We start from the raw sequence: 19,559 nt of genomic DNA on the forward strand, positions 1-19,559 counted from the left end.
TAGTCATCTCTTTTTATGAAATAATGATCACCAATAACTACCACAGGTTTAACTGAGAACATGTCATGCTTGGCAAATCCATTTTCTGTTTTGAATAGTATACTTGAAAGAGAAACGAGGGATAGCAATAATAATGCAAGGTGATTGATGGACTCCTTTTTTGTTTTGTTTGGTATTGGGGATTGAACTCAGGGGCACTCAACCACTGAGCCACATCCCCAGCCCTATTTTGTTATTTTATTTAGAGACAGGGTCTCACTGAGTTGCTTAGGGCCTTGCCTTTGCTGAGGCTGGCTTTGAACTCACTATCCTCCTGCCTCAGCCTCCCAAGGCGCTGGGATTACAGGCATGCACTACCATGCCTGGCTTAGATTCCTATTTTTAAAAATATTTTTTCTAGTAGTTGATGGATATTTATTTTATTTATTTACATGTGGTGCTGAGAATCAAACTTAGTGCCTCACACATGCTAGGCAAGCGCTCTACCACTGAGCCACAACCCTAGCCCTAATGTTTTATTTTGACAATTTTATGGGCAAAGTGAAGAATTGCGAGCTGGATGGTAGTATACTTAGGTATATTTAAGGCCTGAGCATAGTTGCTTGATATATTTAGATCTATCTAATTGTATTTTTATCCAATTCATGTTTCTACATTTTGTTCAGTGTCAGCCTGGGCTTTGTTTTTTTTTTTTTTGCTAGTGGGGATTTATCCTAGGGGTGCTTAACCACTGAGCCGCATCCCCAAACCTTTTTATATTTTATTAGAGACAGGGTCTTACTGAGTTGCTAAATGCCTCATTAAGTTGCTGCAGCTGGCGTTGCACTTGTGATCCTCCTGCCTCAGCCTCCTAAGCTACTGGGATTACAGGTGTGCACCACCATGCCCAGCTCTTTGTCAGCACTTTAATCATTCAACATTTTAACAAAGAATTGATGGAATGAAATAAAATCATTTACATTTCTTAATATTTTTTTAGTTGTAGATGGACATAATACTTTTATTTATTTATTTTTATGTGGTGCTGAGGATCGAACCAAGGGCCTCACAATGTTGAGGTAAGTTCCTGATATCCCTAGTTTTTCTAGTGTTTTGAACATAAAGGGATGCTGTACTTTGTCAAATGCTTTTTCTGCATCTATCGAGATGATCATATGGTTCTTGTCTTTAAGTCTATTGATGTGGTGAATAGCATTTATTGATTTCCGTATATTGAACCAACCTTGCATCCCAGGGATGAATCCTCACAAGAATATAGTCAACACAGAAAAGATGCTTAAATCCCACGAGCAATCTATTCAAGAGATATGGGATGTCATAAAAAAAAACCAAATTTGAGAGTCATCGGGATAGAAGAAGGCATAGAGATTCAAACCAAAGGAATGGACAGCATATTAAATGAAATAATTCTAGAAAACTTCCCAGAGATGAAAGATGGAATGGATTGCCAAATCCTGGAAGCATACAGGACCCTAAACATTCAAAACCGTAATAGACCAACTCCAAGACATATAATTATGAAGATAGCCAACATACAGAACAAGGAGAGAATATTAAAAGCTACGAGAGAAAGGAGGCAGATTACATTCAGGGGTAAACCAATTAGGTTAACGACTGATTTTTCATCACAGACTTTGAAAGTGAGAAGATCCTGGAAGAATGTATTTCAAACGCTGAAAAATAATGGATTCCAACCAAGAATACTGTATCCAGCAAAATTAAGCTTCAGATTTGACATTGGGAATGATGGGTTAGGAAAAGAGTGGATAGATGTCTGAGATCTGAACAAAAGACAAAGTCAGGAAAAAATCAGAGGAAGAACAGCAAATGCATTGAGCTCATGATAGGAATGAGCTTGGCACCTCAAGGAACAGTAGAAGAGGCGTGAGTGGCTAGAGTGTGTTGAGAAGTAGAAGAGAGCAAACAGCACAGGTAATGCATCTGAAGAACTGACATAAAGAACAATAATTAGACTTTTACATTGCTGAGACCCATTGGGAAGCCAGGCACAGTGGTGCATGCTTATAATCTCAGCTACTGGAGCAGTTAAATCAAGAGGATCACAAGTTTGAGGCCAGCCTCAGCAACTTAGGGAGACCCTGTCACAAAAACAAAAACACTAGGACAGCTCATTTCAGCTAAACAAGGAACATCTTTCTAACAAGTGGAATACAATGAGCTGCCTGTGAGTTTCCCCTTATGCTAGTTTTTTTAAATGTTGATGGACCTTTATTTTATTCATTTATTTACATGTAATGCTGAGGATTGAACCCAGTGCCTCACACATGCTAGGAAAGCACTCTACCATTAAGCCTCAACCCCAGCACTCCCCATGCTAGTTTTTAAGCAAGCAGAGGCTAAACACTCTGTAATGGTAGTACAGAACAGCCATGACACACAAGACATATATAGTCACATGAGTGTCACGTACATGAGGTGTAGCTTCACCTTATTTTCTCTCATCCCAGGAATCAGGTCACAATGTCAGAGAGGTAGTAAGACTTTGACACAGACATAACCGTATATGTATAATATATACGTGGTGTGTGTGTATGTGTGTGTGTGTTCACCAACCACTGGCAATTTTGCAAGTTTGCAAACTCCTTTCCTCAGAGGCTTTAGACTGATAGTCCTCATAAATTCTGATATTGGGGCCAGCAAAATATGTAAACTACCATTAGTGTGATGCTTGTGAGAGTTCTGTTATCTGTAACCCCCCTTTGTGTAACTTTCTGGGCTATAAAGCTGGGCTGCAGGAAAGCTGCTGCTGTTGTCTTGTTCCCGCGGTTTTGGGTGGGAGAGGCAGCCTGGCCGGTCGAAATAATAAGCTTGCTTTAATTTGATTTTGATTGGAGTCAGTGGTCTTTTCTTGTGTCCTGGTCTAACATTTTGGAGTTCCCCAGCGAGATGACCCTGCCAGATCAGATCACAAGACTAGACTGCTGGAAATTCTGAAGCTAGCCTTCGCTCCAGGGCTCCGGGCTGGAGAGCCACTCTAGTGGGTGCGCACCTTGAGACGTTCCAAGGCCTCGGAGTGAACCTTCAGTTCCCGGAGCACTGCAGTGAACTGGAGCATTGATAGTGAACTATCAGCAAATACCTGGTGGAGGAGGCCTCCATAGTTAAGTGGTGCCTTTATAACATCTGGTGTCCGGTTAAGGGAGATCTCTTCTGAATACAGAGAGGTGGCCTGGCGAGGCTCACATATACTCCTGTCCGGGACAGCAACGAGAAATCATTCTGTCCTCTGTTCTATTCTGTAGGGAATTCCTCTGGAAGGGTAGAGAGGTGCCGACGGGCACGCATAGGCTCCTACCCCGGAGCTTTAGCAAGCCGTTGCATTGCTCCCCTGTTTTTCTGTTTTGGCGCCGAGTTTCTGTTTTCTTGTGTTTTGTTCTGTGTTCTATATGTTTTTTGTTTGTTTGTTTGCCTTTTGTTGTGTGACTTCTGTGGTAAAAACTTAAGGATATTGGACGTGAGAATGGGTAATAAAGCAAGTAAGCCTGACACCCCGTTGGACTGTGTTTTAAGGAACTGCGATGATGAACTTTAGCCCCCTTTGTTAAGCAGGATGAGAGAAGCTCCTAGCTGGCTGCTGGTGCACACCCACTGCAGAGGAAAATGCCTGCTGGGGATCTAAGAACTGAGTATCTCCCAGATTAACAAGTGAAACTCCTTTAAAACCCCTTGTCCCTCCAGATCAAGAGTCACAACCTTTGGGCAGAGTCCCCTGTATTTCTCCTTTGTTAGCAAAGCAATAAACCTCCCTTTTTCTTTTTCTCAAAACCCTGTCCTCATTATTAAATTGGCATTAATTGGCTTCAAGGTCAGGAACCGAACTTTCAGTTATAAATTTTGATACCCCACCTCCCTTGGAACTTTTTGAGAGCTGACTACTGAAATGTTAGGAGATGGAGCGTGCCTGGGGTGGAACCGAACCAGAGGAGCTAAAGGAGGGACTGAGGGACTCCCAGCAGCTGCCAAAGCCCTGTTGCTTCGGGGAATTCCCTCCTTCCTTCCCTGCACTGTAAGTATTATGCCACCTCTGTCTTATTAAAAAAAGAGAAAAAGAAAAAGGGTACACTAAATGCAGTAAAGTCACTATGGAGACCCTTGATTTTATATTTCAGGTTGTCCCTGTGTGAAAACATCTGGTCCCCTTGTGGGGACATCTATGGTGCCACTGGTGTAGGAGATTTTTCTCTTATCTGCTCTGTTTTAAAGGTTTCTGTCTGTCAGCCATTAGTCTGGAGCTCCTTTCTGTCTGTCCGTCCTGTGTCTTTGTTTCTGGCCCTTTAAGACATGTGCAATAGTGTGTTGATATTATAAATTGTTTCTTGGGAATGATCTTGGCTGAATGTGTGTCTAAAAGATGATGTTTTATTGTAACAATCTGGTATCTGAATGGGTTTTTGAAGCATTGCACAATCTTGCAGTTAAAAGTTGGGTTTAGGTAATTGTTTAGTTTATGATTTCAGATAATTCATGCCAGAGAACTTAAATACTTAGGATGGAAAACTAAAGAACTCTACTTCCAAGTTGGCAAGTAACTTCCCAATCATTCAGTTTTTTTTTCACCAATTTTGAATTGGGTAGCCTGGGAAAATTCACTGTATGTACCAGTGCTTTAATTTGGACAAGGATAGTAAATCATAGTATGGTATCTGTTGACAAAACAAGATGTAAAGATATAAAATTTTGTGACTTGTATCTTAAAACTTGTATCATAATTTTCAACATCCGAACCTGAAAATTATGACTTATGATTAAAATGCCTTAGGTCTGAGGTGTCTGCTCAGAATATCAGTTTTTCCCTGCTCCTTCCAGACCTCAGCCAGGACTTATGTTGATATGCAAATGAAAGAAGCCTGCAAGCTCAGTAGGAGACTGATCTGAGGCCTAAAAAAAAAAAAGTAAATTGTATGGTATTTACTAATTACTGGCCAGTCATTTTTTCTAGGACTCTAGTTTTTTTTCTTAGATTCTGTATTTTTTTTGAGCTCATGATTTTGATCCTACAGACCTAGGTTAATGTTTTTCTGATCAGTTCTATCTTTGACCAACTGTGGAGTTTTTGAAATATTGCAATGGAGATTTCACCTGTGAAAAGCTACAAGGCCTTTACTACTGTTATGTGTGCACACTTGTGTTATGTGTTGTATGTCTATATATACATATGTCCGTATATCAATATATGATATACAAATTAACATATATAAGGAGCGCTCATAAAAACAAATTTTAAAAAGTGGATCCAAAGATCTTTAATTCATGTGATTTAAATGGTTCAATTTAAATTGAATAAACAGATAAAAATAAATGTCTTTAAATTTAAGCTGACAACTTTTTCTAGGTGTTCAAAAAAACTAATAAAATATTAATGTCTATAAAATGTCTAATATGTCTTGGTTCTAGGACTTTTCTTTAAACAAGAAAAAATAGTTAACACTGTTCAATACATTTGTCTAATATTTTGATAAATAAGTAAAGTAAATTTGATATGGGATTACTCATTAATGAGTACTGTTGTTAGATATCGGATTGATTTACTATATAAGTTTGTTTTTACAGTCATGTGTTTATTAAGTTTTACTTTTTTGTAGAGCAAGCAACCATAAAAATTAAACAACTGGTTAAATAAGAACTGTTATTTTAGAGCATTGAACTGCCATTTCTTTAAAAGCTAAACTTGGTTAATATAGAAACATCAATGTAATTGTGATGCTATTAATGTGCTCATATCTTCCAGGTATACAAGTCTATAAGGTAGAAGCTTTAAAAAGCATTATATCAAGCTGGTGTTCTAAAGTTGTTTGGTCAAATGCCAAATGTCTTCTTTGATACAATGAGAGCAACTAGGAACAGAGCAGGGAGGAAGAGCAGGAGGAAAAGATTAACATTAAACAGAGTCATGAGGTGGGAGGGAAAGGGAGAGAAAAGGGAAATTGCATGGAAATGGAAGGAGACCCTCATTGTTATACAAAATTACATATAAGAGGTTGTGAGGGGAATGGGAAAAAAATAAGGAGAGAAATGAATTACAGTAGATGGGGTAGAGAGAGAAGATGGGAGGGGAGGGGAGGGGGGATAGTAGAGGATAGGAAAGGTAGCAGAATACAACAGTTACTATTATGGTATTATGTAAAAATGTGGATGTGTAACCTATGTGATTCTGCAATCTTTGTAATGTTTTGAATAACCAATAAAAAAATAAAATAAAAATTAAAAAAAAAATAAAGTTGTTTGGTAAAAAAAATATATTGGGGATTTATTTACCTGTTATCAATAAGATATGTAAAGTTTTATGTTACTTTTTACATTGGGGAACAATTTAAATGTATTTTTAAGTGAATGAGAGTCTAATCTATGTAAAGGTTAAAACCTGTCAGCCTTTCTTTAATTCATGTTTTAAATGTGATATCATATGGTGTTAGCTAATGTTCATGTGACCTCAAACAATTTATGTAAACTTTGTAAAATGATATTTAAAAAGCAAAGATCAGCTTTAGATCTAGAACACTTAAGATTTATAAAGAGCCCTGCCTTACCTGAGATAAGACTCTGTGTCCCATCTTACTACATGTGAGAATGACTACAAAAGCAGTAGGCCAGATTTTAGTTCATTTAAAGTTATGTTCAAAAGTTGTTTTTTTCTGTCAAGATTACTAGGATCTCAAACAGGGGATATAATGTATAACTCAGCCAAAATTCAGGGTAGCTATTACACGAACTAAATGTTTTTACTCTTGTTAATTTTATTTTGTAATTTCCTTATAAGTGATCTAAAGATTCCCTGTTAGTGTTTTACAGAAGTGTTGCTTTAAGAACACAACATGGGTTAATTTAAGATAATAAGCCATCACCTACAAGACAGATAGAGCTTTGTAACTCTGGGCCACATAACCTCCCGATCAGGGAGATTAATGAGACCACTGGAGAACAGAAAGCCAATCAGTGCATTTGCTATGAAGAGGAGGGTCATCAGAGAAGGGAGACATCCATGATGCTTCTGAGGGAAACCACATGGTCAAGCAAGACCTGGACCCATCCTAGTGCAAATGGCACTAGCAGAACTGAGAAGCTGCTCTCAAGTTTCCCCAGGAATGACTCCCATAAAAACTCAGCTGACTGTTAACAATAGATAGAAATAAAAGTCAGTTTGACTGCTTCATCTTAAACACTTAGCAAAGACAGTTAAAACCAAAACACAGCCATTCCTGGACATTTTAAATGATAATAATAATAATAATATAATATTTTAAGGTACACACTTTATGTTAGCCTCTCAAAATAAGTAAGACTGGAGGCTACAAAGAAGGATTCTCAGACAGAAATGCCTGATAACTATTAAAAGAGACTATCAAGAGGAGCTGCCAGAGACAGAGTTTTTAGTTTAAGGCCTTCAGATATTCATAACCTGCACAGGTAGGCTTGGTGTTTGCTAGTATGATTATCTAGCCCTGAGTAACAGAATTAAAGGTTTCTCTATTAGACACAGAGGTCATACTAGTAAAAGGATTTTACATGATCAGATGATATTATTAAACTGTATCTTATGGAAAAGGACATCTGTAACACTAAAAGTTTAATGTTGTGTTTACATTCTTGATAACTTTAAAATTGTTAAAGATTTACATTTCTATATAAAGGCCTTGTCCATTCTGGCCTTATTATGGAGATAGCTTCTCCTGGTAAATATATATACTAACTTCTCAGCCGTCACACCTCCTGATGAGGGAACTTCTATACAGCAACATGTTCCAGCTGCTGCAACATTTATTCAGTACTCACGGTTTTTGTTTCTCTTATAGAAGCACCCATCCCTAGATGATTTTACAACCTGTTCTTCCCCAACCAGACTTCAAATCGAACTGACTTCTAAAAGGAAACTCATGTTCCTCACGCTGTGCCCCCTCACGTCACTCCCTCTCAGCTCAGAAGAAGCCAAAACAAGCGATGCCCCTCTTCTTACAACAATGGAGCCAAAAATAAATAGACTGTCAATATAAATAATTAATTAAGTCAGGTCAAATCAGGGAGACCGATTTTTGGTGAGTTCAAGAAAAGTTGGAGACTGTTACCTGAGGGATTAAAATTCCCTCAGTGCTCTTCCCCTACCCTATCAAAGATTTGAAAGGGACACATAAGAAAAGGGGGGAATGATAGACCCAACCTGATTTTCTCTCAAAATTGGGAGCCATCTCGCCACAAAGCCATGAAAAGCTGATTTCGGCTTTACTATAAATTACTGCAAATTCTGAACCTGCTTGGAATGCCTGCCCGTGCCTTGAACTCACCCATGCCTGGCTCTCTGACCAGATAGCAGCCCTCTCTGAAACTTTAGTGACTCCTCATAAATATTGGCCTTCCCTGGCCAGATAATGACCCTCTCTGAGGCTCTAATGGTTCTCATAAATTCTGATGTTGGGGCCAGCAAAAAATGTAAACTACCATTAGTGTGATGCTCGTCAGAGTTCTGTTATCTATAACCCCCTTTGTGTAACTTTCTGGGCTCTGAAGCTGGGCTGCAGGAAACTGCTGCTGCTGTCTTGTTCCCGCGGTTTTGGGTGGGAGAGGCAGCCCGGCCGGTCAAAATAATAAGCTTGCTTTAATTTGATTTTGATTGGAGTCAGTGGTCTTTTCTTGCGTGCTGGTCTAACAAGACCCTCTAACATTTTTTTTTTTCTGTGTGTACATCTCAACTCAGCCTTCAAATCTACATTCAGCTCATGCTTTCCACTTCAACCATAGTAAAGTGTCCATAAATGCTTGTTGAGGAAATGAAAGAAAGACATGCTCTGCCCCGTTTTCTCTAATGTCCCAACACCCATTCTTCTAGCATCTTTAAAGTTTTGCAATTTGCTATGCAATGTGCCAAAAATGTTCTCCCTGTTTGCTCCCAATATGATACTTACCTTTCTATCTTATAATGCAGCAATAGTCACTTTTCAATGGCATATTCCTAAATTAGGCCTTGTTAATTTGACTTTAAAAACCCAAAAACCTCTTAGTCCAGCTTCCAGAGATAAATATGCTGAAGTTCTAGTTATGCTTCTACTTCTTTGCCTTATTTTCCCATTAAATTATATGTTCTCTGGGGCCAAGGATGGACTCTTAGTCCCATTTTGAGCATGTGGTATGTTGCACTTCTGATGACTCTGGCTGAACAAATACCTTAATACCACACAACTGTCTATTCCTTCCAACTTGCTTCAGCTCTGGTATTGTGGCTTTACAAGGCTCAGTTCCCCATGTGGTGAACTATCAGCTAATCAGATCAAATAAGCTTCTAGGAAGCCAGCTAAGGTAATGTGTGAATTGTTCTTTGTAAGTGGAATATGGCTGTAGGGCACAGCTGGGGTAGTGGTGGTGAATTGTAGTGCCTAGGAAGTTAATGTTTCAACATAAAACATCTATGTTTGATAATTGTGTAGGACTATCACTGTGTAAGTAAATAAAGCATGCCTCAATGTCAGATTGTTCCTAACTAGCCTTAACTTGGTGTGTTTGATCTTAATTATTAGCTTTTTCTGTTAATTCCCTTAGCCCCTTAGCCTAGTGAGCAAAAATCACTCTAATAGGCAAGAAAGAGAAATTACCCACTGAGCTTCTGATCTGCAGTTTTTACTGACATGACATCATTGGTAGAACCAAACTGTACTCAGAGAATATTCAGTTTTAAATCCCGTTGTTTGGTTTTATGACCTTGGGAAAGGTCATTACCCTTCTGTGGGTCTGAGGTCTAGATATAAAATGCAAATAATAAATATCTCAGTGGATATTTTGTGATGATTAAAAGATTACATAAATGAGAATGATTTGTAAACTATAAAGTGCTCTAAAAATATGAAGGACTGGTATGATCGATTTTTAATCAACTTCAGTGAAATGGTATAGAACACTACCTACTCAGGCTAGGAAGATCCTGAGAAAACAAAGAGAGCCAACTTGTACACTCAGGCTGCCCTCCCTCTCTGTTGACCCTAGGTTTTACACAGAGCTGGCCCAACAAATCCCCCTTAGGGGAGTCAATGACTCTGAATGGGATCCAAGGGGCTTAGATGCAGGATAGGGGCCAGAACATTCCTAGATTAAGAAAATTATCTAACTGACAGTGAATATAAATGAGTAGAATCCTTAACTGACTTAAAGAGCTGGCTCCTACCCCTTGGGTGCTCTTCTTGGACACCTTAACTAATTTTGCTGGCTTCCATTCTTCATCGTCTTCATCTTCACCATCACCATCACCATCACCATCACCATCACCATCACCATCACCATCCTCATGTTCATGGATAATATTTAGATCCTTGATGTCCATGCTTTGCTCTACGAACTTTTCTTTAACACGGGAAGGTTTTGGCTAAGAAAAAAGGTTTAAAGTGATTATTTAATAAAAATTAAATAATACATATGGTATCATATCTTCCCAGTAGCTGCTTCCAGCTATATTCTCACAGCAGAGATTTCAGACTCCTCAAATATATCCCACTTGTCTTTACCAATCAGAAAAAAAAAATTGCTTTAGCCTTTGGCCTCACAGAGTCTTTGAAGGGATAGAAACTGGATGGTGATCAATCTGAGGGAGGAAGGGAGGACTCATGATGTGATGAGATAAGGATTTTTGGATGGACAGCTGAACATTGTTCTTTTTTCCTTCTCCTCCTCCTCAGTTGTATTACATAAAGCCAATTCATGGACAAAAGTCAGAATTCTTTTTTTTTAAATATTTTTCTTTAGTTGTAGATGGACACAATGACTTTATTTTATTTATTTATTTTTATGTGGTACTGAGGATTGAACCCAGTGCCTCATGCATGTTAGGCGAGCACTCTACCACTGAGCCACAACACCAACCAAAAGTCAGACTTCTGAGGAAAAAAACACACCTATTTTTCATAGGACTCTATAATTCTACTTAGGACTCTAAGAAAAACTGAGATTTAGAATTTGGGTATTTTAACTCTTAACCTTTTAAAAAAGGTAATTTTGCATACTCACCCCGAACTTGGGCTATGCAAAGTTATCGTAGGTATTAAGCATTTTACCTTGGGTGGGATATATTCAAAGGAAGAGTCTGGAGATAGAAGGTTATCCTTAGGAAGATGAGGTTTTGTTCTGCTGGCTACTTGGAGGAGGGTCAGTTTCTATTTGAAAAAGAGAGACAGAGAGTAAAATGTAGGCAGCTTCTAGTAGTGTTCATGGCTAAAACACCAAAATTCCAAACATTTTTTTAAATGGTGCTGGGGATAGAACCCAGGATCAAGTGCATGCTACACAAGTGCTCTACCACTGAGCTACATTCCCAGTTCAGCCGGCTCAATTTTAAACCACAGTAAAGTGAGGCAGGCTTAGAGTAGGTTCAAGGACTCCTACTTTCTAAGATTGTTATCTGATCAAAAAGGGGCATATTTTAAAACTTGTGTTTTTACCACTTTGAAATGCACATGACTGGGTCACATGGAAACACAATGTAGACCTCAAAAAGTACAGCTAAAATCACCAAATTAAGGATTGTTCCTGAGTGGTGGCCTCAGTGGCAACCGGCTGTCCCAGGGCCTTATCAAGTCGATGGGGAACTCTATTACCTGCTTCATGAGTTCATTCTCTTGGAGAAGCTGCTGATTTTGCTCACATACTTCTTGCATCTTCTTGAGTTCTTCATCCTATTTCCAGATAGTATAGTGATAGGTGGGGTTATTTTGGGCACTACTTGTAGGTTACTAAACAACTCACTTAGATAAAAAAAAAAAAATACTGCTGCCAAGTTCCTGGCAACAGATGGTTTTTGCATAGCAGGCACTGGCACCCAGAAAATTACCTTACTCCCAACTTCTAGGTGTCCTAAATACCTCTTTTTTAAGGGATTGGGGTGAACTCAGTGGCAGTCTAATACTGAGCTGCATCCCCAGCCCTTCATTTTTTTATTTTGAGACAGGGTCTTGCTAAGATGTCTAGACTGGCCTTGATCTTGTGATCCTCCCACATAGGCTTCTCAAATCACTGGAATTACAACTGAATACCACTTCTATTCCAATGTTCCTCATCAGCACTAACCACACTTGTAGGAACCGTGGACTCAGTCTGAGAAGTCTTGCTTATTCTTTTCCATTCTTTAGCCTCATATTCTGTATTCACATCAGGATGCAGATTCAGAAATCCACAGAACTCGTTAGCTCTGTTTCCTGAAGCTATAAATGCTTCTATTCATCCTATTGAACATAGACTAGACAGTTTATTTCCAAGTCTCATAAGCCTTATTAAGCTTCCTGGTGCTTAATACAACTGGATCAATACATATAACCTTAACAAGTTCGGTTACACCTTGTGTGGGAGGTGCCAAGGAAACCCTAGGGATGGTATTGCAGGAGAAAGATTCTAAGTTGGACAAAAACAGTGCTCCAACTTGCTACTAAAGGGTGTGGTGTTCTTAGTCTCTGCAAGAAAATCCAGACTCCAGGCATTTTACAAACATGTCAGGTCTCAGCTCAGAAGAACAAGCTCAGGAAGATACAGTTGTCCCTAGGATTCTAAGTAACTATTAGATAATTTCACTGTCTCAGCTTTTTATAGTTCAGTGTTGACACAATAGAACAGGAGGCCTCAAAGTCTGGTATGGAGTATATATTGGTGTTATGGTACCAAAAACAAGGTGATCCTGTATATGGCTACATTTTGATTATCTCTTATCTAATCAAGTAGGGACAAAAAGCAGTAGAGGCTACCATTTTAAGCCTTTCTTCAGTAGTTCTTACTCTCTGCTGCAAGTACAATGGTCTAAATGAGGCATGATTCTTGATGAGGCATGTGAAACCCTCCTCTGGAGACCTTTCCTGTCTTCTCATACCTGACACTTCAGTGTGCTCAGCAGCTGCTGCTCCTTTTCACTGATTGACTCCTCCAGCTGCTTCTCTGCCACTTGGCTTTGCTGCAGCTGGCTAAGAAGGTACAGCACCTAGAGAAAGACACAATCCATAGTAATATCAGAGGAACCAGGGGAAAGAAGGATTTTCACCTAGTTCAAGCAGTGATCCAGGTGACTCCTTCATTATTTAGAGGCAAACTGTTCTTTTTGCTCTATGGCTTGAATAGCAACAATGTTTCTCAGCACATTAATCTTGGGATTCAAGCCAGAAGCTAAGAGCCATTACCATGGGTAGGTATGAACTTAGGTATATCACTTTTTTCTGTTTCATGTTTCTCATTTGCAAAATTTAGAAAACAGCACATGCACTTTTGAAGGAAACTCATTACCCCCGACTACTTTTTTAAGCTAACTAAGGGCAATGACAGCTTTGTGTCTGTAACTAGCTTCTTGGCTTGTCAGTGTACCTTCTCTTGGTGCTGTTGCTCCATTCTGACCAGCTCAGCTTGTAACTCTGTCTCTATCTCGGCAAAACGATTTCGTTCCTCATACAGCATCTTCTGCATGTCCACACAGCTGGCCTTGCTCTGTTTCAGGCTGCTTTCAAGCTTGCTGACCTGTATTTTGGAGGAGACCAGCTAGAAGAGATAAAAGAGATCAATTTATTTGGAGAATAACCCACCTTTCCCCATTCATTAGGCAGGAACATATTAGCTTTCTTTAAATGGTCTGAGGAAAGTGTCTTCATGTGCAATTCCATTCTTATTTTTTCATGTCATATGGATTCTAACAGTGAATATTAATAGGACTACTGTTCTGCTCCTAGGCCAAGAGTCCATATTTCTGCTGTGACATGTATTTGAGTTCTGGAAGCAATAGCTAAATTCATTTTATATCTTGCTCTGCCTTAAGGTCCAAATAAACCTAACCTGAACAGTATATGATGATTCCAAAATTCTGATATTTAAGTCTGAAGAGAAATTGACATGACACACCCTTATGTCCAATTCTGTCCTGTCTCAGAATGTCTGTGTTCACACGTCAGAACTTGTAGACACTTTAGCTGAAATTGCAGATCTGGCTCTTCAGGCTGGATTCATATCCTGTGCTGGCCTAGTTTTGCATTTACTACTAGCCCAGATGGTGAACATCATAAATACCAGTGTTCACAAACCTAATCAAGATTTCTTAGTAGAACAAATCTGCTAACCTAACACGAAAATGTGAAAGGGTAGCATTACTCTAACTTGTGGATTCAGATGGATTTTATGCTTGTCTTGAGTGAAAAATGCCTCAATCACTAGAGGTTATTAGTTTTCAATCCTCTTGTGACAATGGAAGATGATGTATTATTTTAAGGTCACTGAAGATAGCTTTTCCTTAAAATGAATCTTTATATGTCAAAAGATGTTTAGGTTTTCTCTTTCCAAGACTGTATTTTAAAGTTTTTGAATATACATCTCATAGGTCTTTTAACAAATAGTACAATATAATAATAGTTTATGTTTAGCTAGTAGCCCACTGTGGCATTCTGGCCTTTTTTAAGAGCAACAGTTAACATTTATTGAGCACTTGATTTATGCCAAGCATGATAAGTATCAATTTGAGTCATATTATATTTTTTTGTAAATGACTGGCCTCTACTTGTTTATATCAATTATTTTTTTCAATTTTATTTATTTATTTAGATGTTGGGTGGGCCTTTATTTTGTTCACTTATTTATATGTGGTGCTGAGAATCAAACCCAGTGCCTCGCACATGTCAGGCAAGTGCTCTACCACTGAGCCACAACCCCAGCTCTTGCTTATATCAACTTTAATTTTTTTTTAAGTTGTAGATGGATACAATACTTTTATTTTATTTATCTTTGTGTGGTGTTGAGGATCGAACACAGGGCCTCACACATGCAAGGCAAGCACTCTGCCACTGAGCTACAGCCCCAGTCCACTTATATCAACTTTTATGCAATAAACTCTCTAATGTTAGTATCACTGGGTTTTTCCATGAAAAGTGGCAAGAAGCTGGGCACAGTGGGGCATGCCTGTAATCCCAGTGGCTTGGGAGGCTGAGCAGGAGGATCATAAGTTCAAAGCCAGCCTCATCAACTTAGGGAAGTCCTGTCTCAAAAATAAAAATGGATAGGGATGTGGCTCAGTGGTTAAGCACCCTTGAGTTCAATCCCTTGTACCAAGAGAGAGAGAGAGAGAGAGAGAGAGAGAGAGAGAGAGAGAGAGAGGGAGAGAGAGAGAACTGGTGAGGACATGATGATAGTATTCCAAAGCTATCTTGTTTCTCTAACACTGAACTATATTCCTAGCCCCCTTTTATTAGTTTTTAAAAAATATTTATTTTTTAGTTGTAGGTGGACACAAAATATCTTTATTTCATTTTTATATGGTGCTGAGGATTAGACCCAGTGCCTCACATGTGCTAGGCAAGCACTCTACCACTGAGCCACAACCCCAGCCCCCTTTTTCATTAGTTTTGAGACAGGGTCTTTTGCTAAGTTGCTGAAGCTGGCCTCCAACTTGTGACCCTCATGCCTCAGCCTCATGAGTCACTGGGATTATAGGCATGTGCCACCACACCTGGCTCCAAGGTATTTTATTTGAACCTACCTAACCAGATCCCTAATTGTTGGTAGTAAGAGTGATAGTTACCTCTCCAGTTAAATATTTCAGGGCACACTTGGCTTCCAGAATTGTAGCAATATTCTCCCAACGTTGTTTTGGCCTGTCTTCACTTTCTGCATCCAGTAGCTTCTGCTGTAGGTCAGCAATCTGAGCACTCCTTCACAAACAGAAACAGTCAGTTTTGTTGTGAATAGCTTCAATACCAGGAAGAAGGAGAACTCTGAGTAGAAACTTTAAAGTGGTTTATGAATGGAGATATCAGTTAAATAATGACTGAGTCATCTGGTTAGAATTTTACATAGTACCTAAAAATTGGTTACAAATGGACTCCAGGAGATTATCCAAATGGTTTTTATTTTATTAAATACTGGTTGAAATAAATAGGTCATATATACTGAGACTTGGAAAGATATATTATGGTAAGGCCTGTATTGTAGTAGACTGACTGACTATACTATGACTTTGTCATGAAGCCCTATAAATTTGGACTGTGTAACAATAGCCTACCCATGGAAGGAAGAGATTCAGGTTGGAGACCTGAAGGAAAATCTCACAAGAATAGGTAGGTGTTCTTTGCTGGAATCAAATACCAAATTGATACCCATGGCTGGTATTATAGGAAATTATTGTTTATTTTGGTACTGCAAGCACCAGGGGGCACTTTACCACTGAGCCACATCCTTAGTCCTTTTTATTTTTTATTTTGATACAGCATCTCACTAAGTTGCTGAGGCTGGCCCTAAACTTGCAATTTTCCTGCCTCAGCCTCCAAAGTTGCTAGGATTATAGGCATGCACCATCATTTCCTACAATGAGAGATTATTTTAAAATGCCTTACACAGGACTGAGAAGTTTCTATGACTAGATACCCTGACCCTGGTTAGAAATTCCAGATACTTTCCAATCAAGTATGGCCTAGAACAAATTCTATATAATATTTCAGTTTTATTAATAATTTCCTTTTCAAATATGCTGTTTCCAGTGAGAGGGAGAATAGCAGCATGTGCTTAACTTGTGATACTATGTTAGATTCCTATAAGGAAGATGGGACAAAAGTAATCTAAGATGGTTTTTCTCATATTTGGTGGTCTCAGGACCCCATTCATTAAAAAAAAAACACATTGAGAACTTCTAGAAATTCTGTTCATATAGGATACACCTATAGTTATTTATAGTATACATTCAAACTGAGATGAATTTAAATATTAAATTCACTTAAAATTAAAAAAATTCATTACATATAAACATTTTAGGAGAAATAGCTGTATTTTTCAAGACAGAAAAAGATTTAGTGAGAAGAGTAAGATTATTTTCCATTTTCACAGATCTCTGTATAATTTAATAGAAGACAATTGGATTTTCACATCTCCCTATACTCAATCTTTTGTGACATGTTGTTCCAGTTGATGTAAATAGAGACAATCTAACCTTTCATGGATATGTAGTTTGAAAAGGGAGATGTATTTTGGTAGCCTTTTCAGATAATTGTGGATACAAGTAGTAGTTTCATAAAAGTTAGTTACAATGTGGAATCTAAAACTATTATTATTTTACTTTTATTTTTAAAAATTAAATTCATTTTCAGCTGCTACATAAAACAAGAAACCTATACATATTAATGGGGTACCATGTGATGAAATGATAATGCATATATTATACAATAATTAATTCAGGTTACACATAACTATTACTTCAAACACCTGTAATTTTTTATAGTGAAATCTTTCAAAATCCTGTCTTCCAGCTTTTTGAAATGTATAGTACATTATTTTTACCTGTGCAATTGTACACCAGAGCTTCTTGCTCCCATCTAACTATAATTTAGTATCCATTGATCAAGTGAAACTATTATTAACTATTTTTTTATATTCTTATATATTAAAATCCATATGGTAGCTGGGCATGGTGGCACACACCTGTAATCTCAATGACTTAGGAGGCTGAGGCAGGAGGATCTTAAATTTGAGGCCAGTCTCAGCAATTTAGTGAGACCCCATGTCAAAGTAAAATATAAAAAGGATGGGATGTAGCTCAGTAATAAATCATCCCTGAGTTCAATGTCCAGTATCAAAAGAAATCCATATGATGAGTTATTTTTTTTTCTTGTGAATTCCCAGGACATAAAATATTTCCATACATGTATAGGAATGTGTGTTTAAACATATATAAATTTAGATATAGTCAGTCTCAAAAGTCAGGGCAGATATCCTTGGACAAAATTTGCACTTAAAAACAATATACATATTGTTAACAAACTGAAGATTGGGTTGTCCTTGAACAGTTTTGATTGTCTTCGGGGAAAGCCTGAGGCAGATGCTTTATAGTAAGTAATGGTGTGGGAGAGAAGAAAGTGGAGATGGGTTTAAGTTGGTCTGGCCAGAGCACAGTCAAGTTGCAATGCCTGTGTTCTGTTTCCATGTGGTGAGAGCCAAATTAAAGATTCCTACTTGAGACAGTGTGGGACAAAAAGTCTAGTTAGAGTCTTTGGAGAAGACTCCAACATTTAAGAGGAAATTTGATTTCATGGCTCAGTGCTGCTGATGAGGACAAAAATCAGGAACAAATGAGCAGATTATGAGCAATCAATGCAAAGAATATTTATTCATTTTAGGCCAGTATTTACATGGATGTTAATTGGTTTAGAATGGCTTGAAATGTAAACGGATATAGCTGAATTATAATAAAGTATCATATTTTGGTAGACCAACCAAACAAACAAACAAATCCCATTAATCTCTCAGTAGGAATGGATATTTTACCCATTTACTTTAACATGTTATTTTGACAATATTAATCCACTGAGTCATGCAGATCCTCTGAATGTTAATACGTTTCATTATATAATATATTTAAACCATCACATTTGTTAGTATCACTACTGGTCTTACCAGAAAAGTTTTGCTTAAAAGCTCAAATTTTATCTTCAGTAACACATACTGTCAGTTGTTTTCCTTAAAGTGATAGGCTCCCTCCATTCATTATTGAGAGCATCTCTGCCAAGTAACCAAGTCTGAATAACCGTGGTTTGTCTGTCAGTTGTTCTTTCAAGTACACATGATGTGCCATGAAAAATAGGCCTATTGATCTCAAACCTCAAATAGCTCAGTGCTTTTCTTGAGATGACCATCACAATCAGCATGCAGCAGAAGTGCTTCCTGTTTTGTTATATAGATTATTAAAAAGATGCAAACTCAAGGGTCAAGATTTGATAAAATTAACAATTTTCCCTGATTTTATCAAAAGTCATGCTTAAAGTAAGAATGACTTTTTAAACAAATTTAAACTGGTAGTGTGTAGAGGTGCTGTGTAGAACAACTACTTGTTCAGGTTGGTGCCAATGCTTTCATTAAGTCTAAGGTATCAGTAATTTTTTTGCAGTATTGCTTTTCTACCATTAGTGCAAATATCAACATGGTAAAAATAGCAAATAATGCTTCACTATTATTATGAAAATATTTTTGCCCACTTAGATTCCCTAAAAGGGTATGAGAGATCTTCAGACCACACTTTGAAAACCCTGATTCTCGAAGTCCTTTCCTTCAACAAATTTACAAACTCTCTTTAGAAAAAAAACCTAATAAACATAAGACAAATATTAAACACAAAGATATATCATTTTCATTGCATAATTGAGTATTGTAAGTTCTGAAAGGGTTTAGAGAAAAAGACTAGTGAAGGATGAAGAGTCAGGCTAGGTTTCTGGAATTGGTAGGGGAGAACATTTCAGTCATCTTCTACATACACCCTCCTTTCCTTGTCTTCTTTGTCAATTCATGTTCCTTAACTATTTCAAAATTTAGTTTAAGTCTCATCAACTTTAGGAAAATATCCTTGATTAAACTCACCTCAGTCTAATTCCTTTTATGTTGTACCTACCCTACGTTCATATAATCATTTACTTATGCATATGGAGGAAAATGTTTTATAACCAGCATTTAAAAAGAAACAGTCCTGATTTGTAGCTTCTGCCTCTTTCTGTTGTGTAAATAGACTCAACATAGAAATTATAACCTATCAAGAATTTTCCACATTCCAGAAATCATTTTTTAATATGTTTTAG

The 19,559-nt window shown here is 37.8% G+C and overlaps 1 protein-coding gene across 1 annotated transcript in view; it reads right to left on the bottom strand.

Annotated features, from left to right (window-relative positions):
• Kif4a (kinesin family member 4A) overlaps window positions 1–19,559 on the bottom strand; it is a 122,228-nt gene that overhangs the window by 2,583 nt on the left and 100,086 nt on the right. The window contains exons 23-28 of the mRNA XM_077107092.1: window positions 15,527–15,656; window positions 13,333–13,503; window positions 12,848–12,955; window positions 11,589–11,666; window positions 11,049–11,147; window positions 10,166–10,363 (exon numbers count right to left, since the gene is read on the bottom strand). Of these exons, the coding sequence (XP_076963207.1) occupies window positions 10,166–10,363; window positions 11,049–11,147; window positions 11,589–11,666; window positions 12,848–12,955; window positions 13,333–13,503; window positions 15,527–15,656 (784 nt within the window). The remainder of the gene's footprint in view (window positions 1–10,165; window positions 10,364–11,048; window positions 11,148–11,588; window positions 11,667–12,847; window positions 12,956–13,332; window positions 13,504–15,526; window positions 15,657–19,559) is intronic.

Source organism: Callospermophilus lateralis, chromosome X (assembly GCF_048772815.1).
Source record: "Callospermophilus lateralis isolate mCalLat2 chromosome X, mCalLat2.hap1, whole genome shotgun sequence".
Taxonomy (NCBI): Eukaryota; Metazoa; Chordata; class Mammalia; order Rodentia; family Sciuridae; genus Callospermophilus; species Callospermophilus lateralis.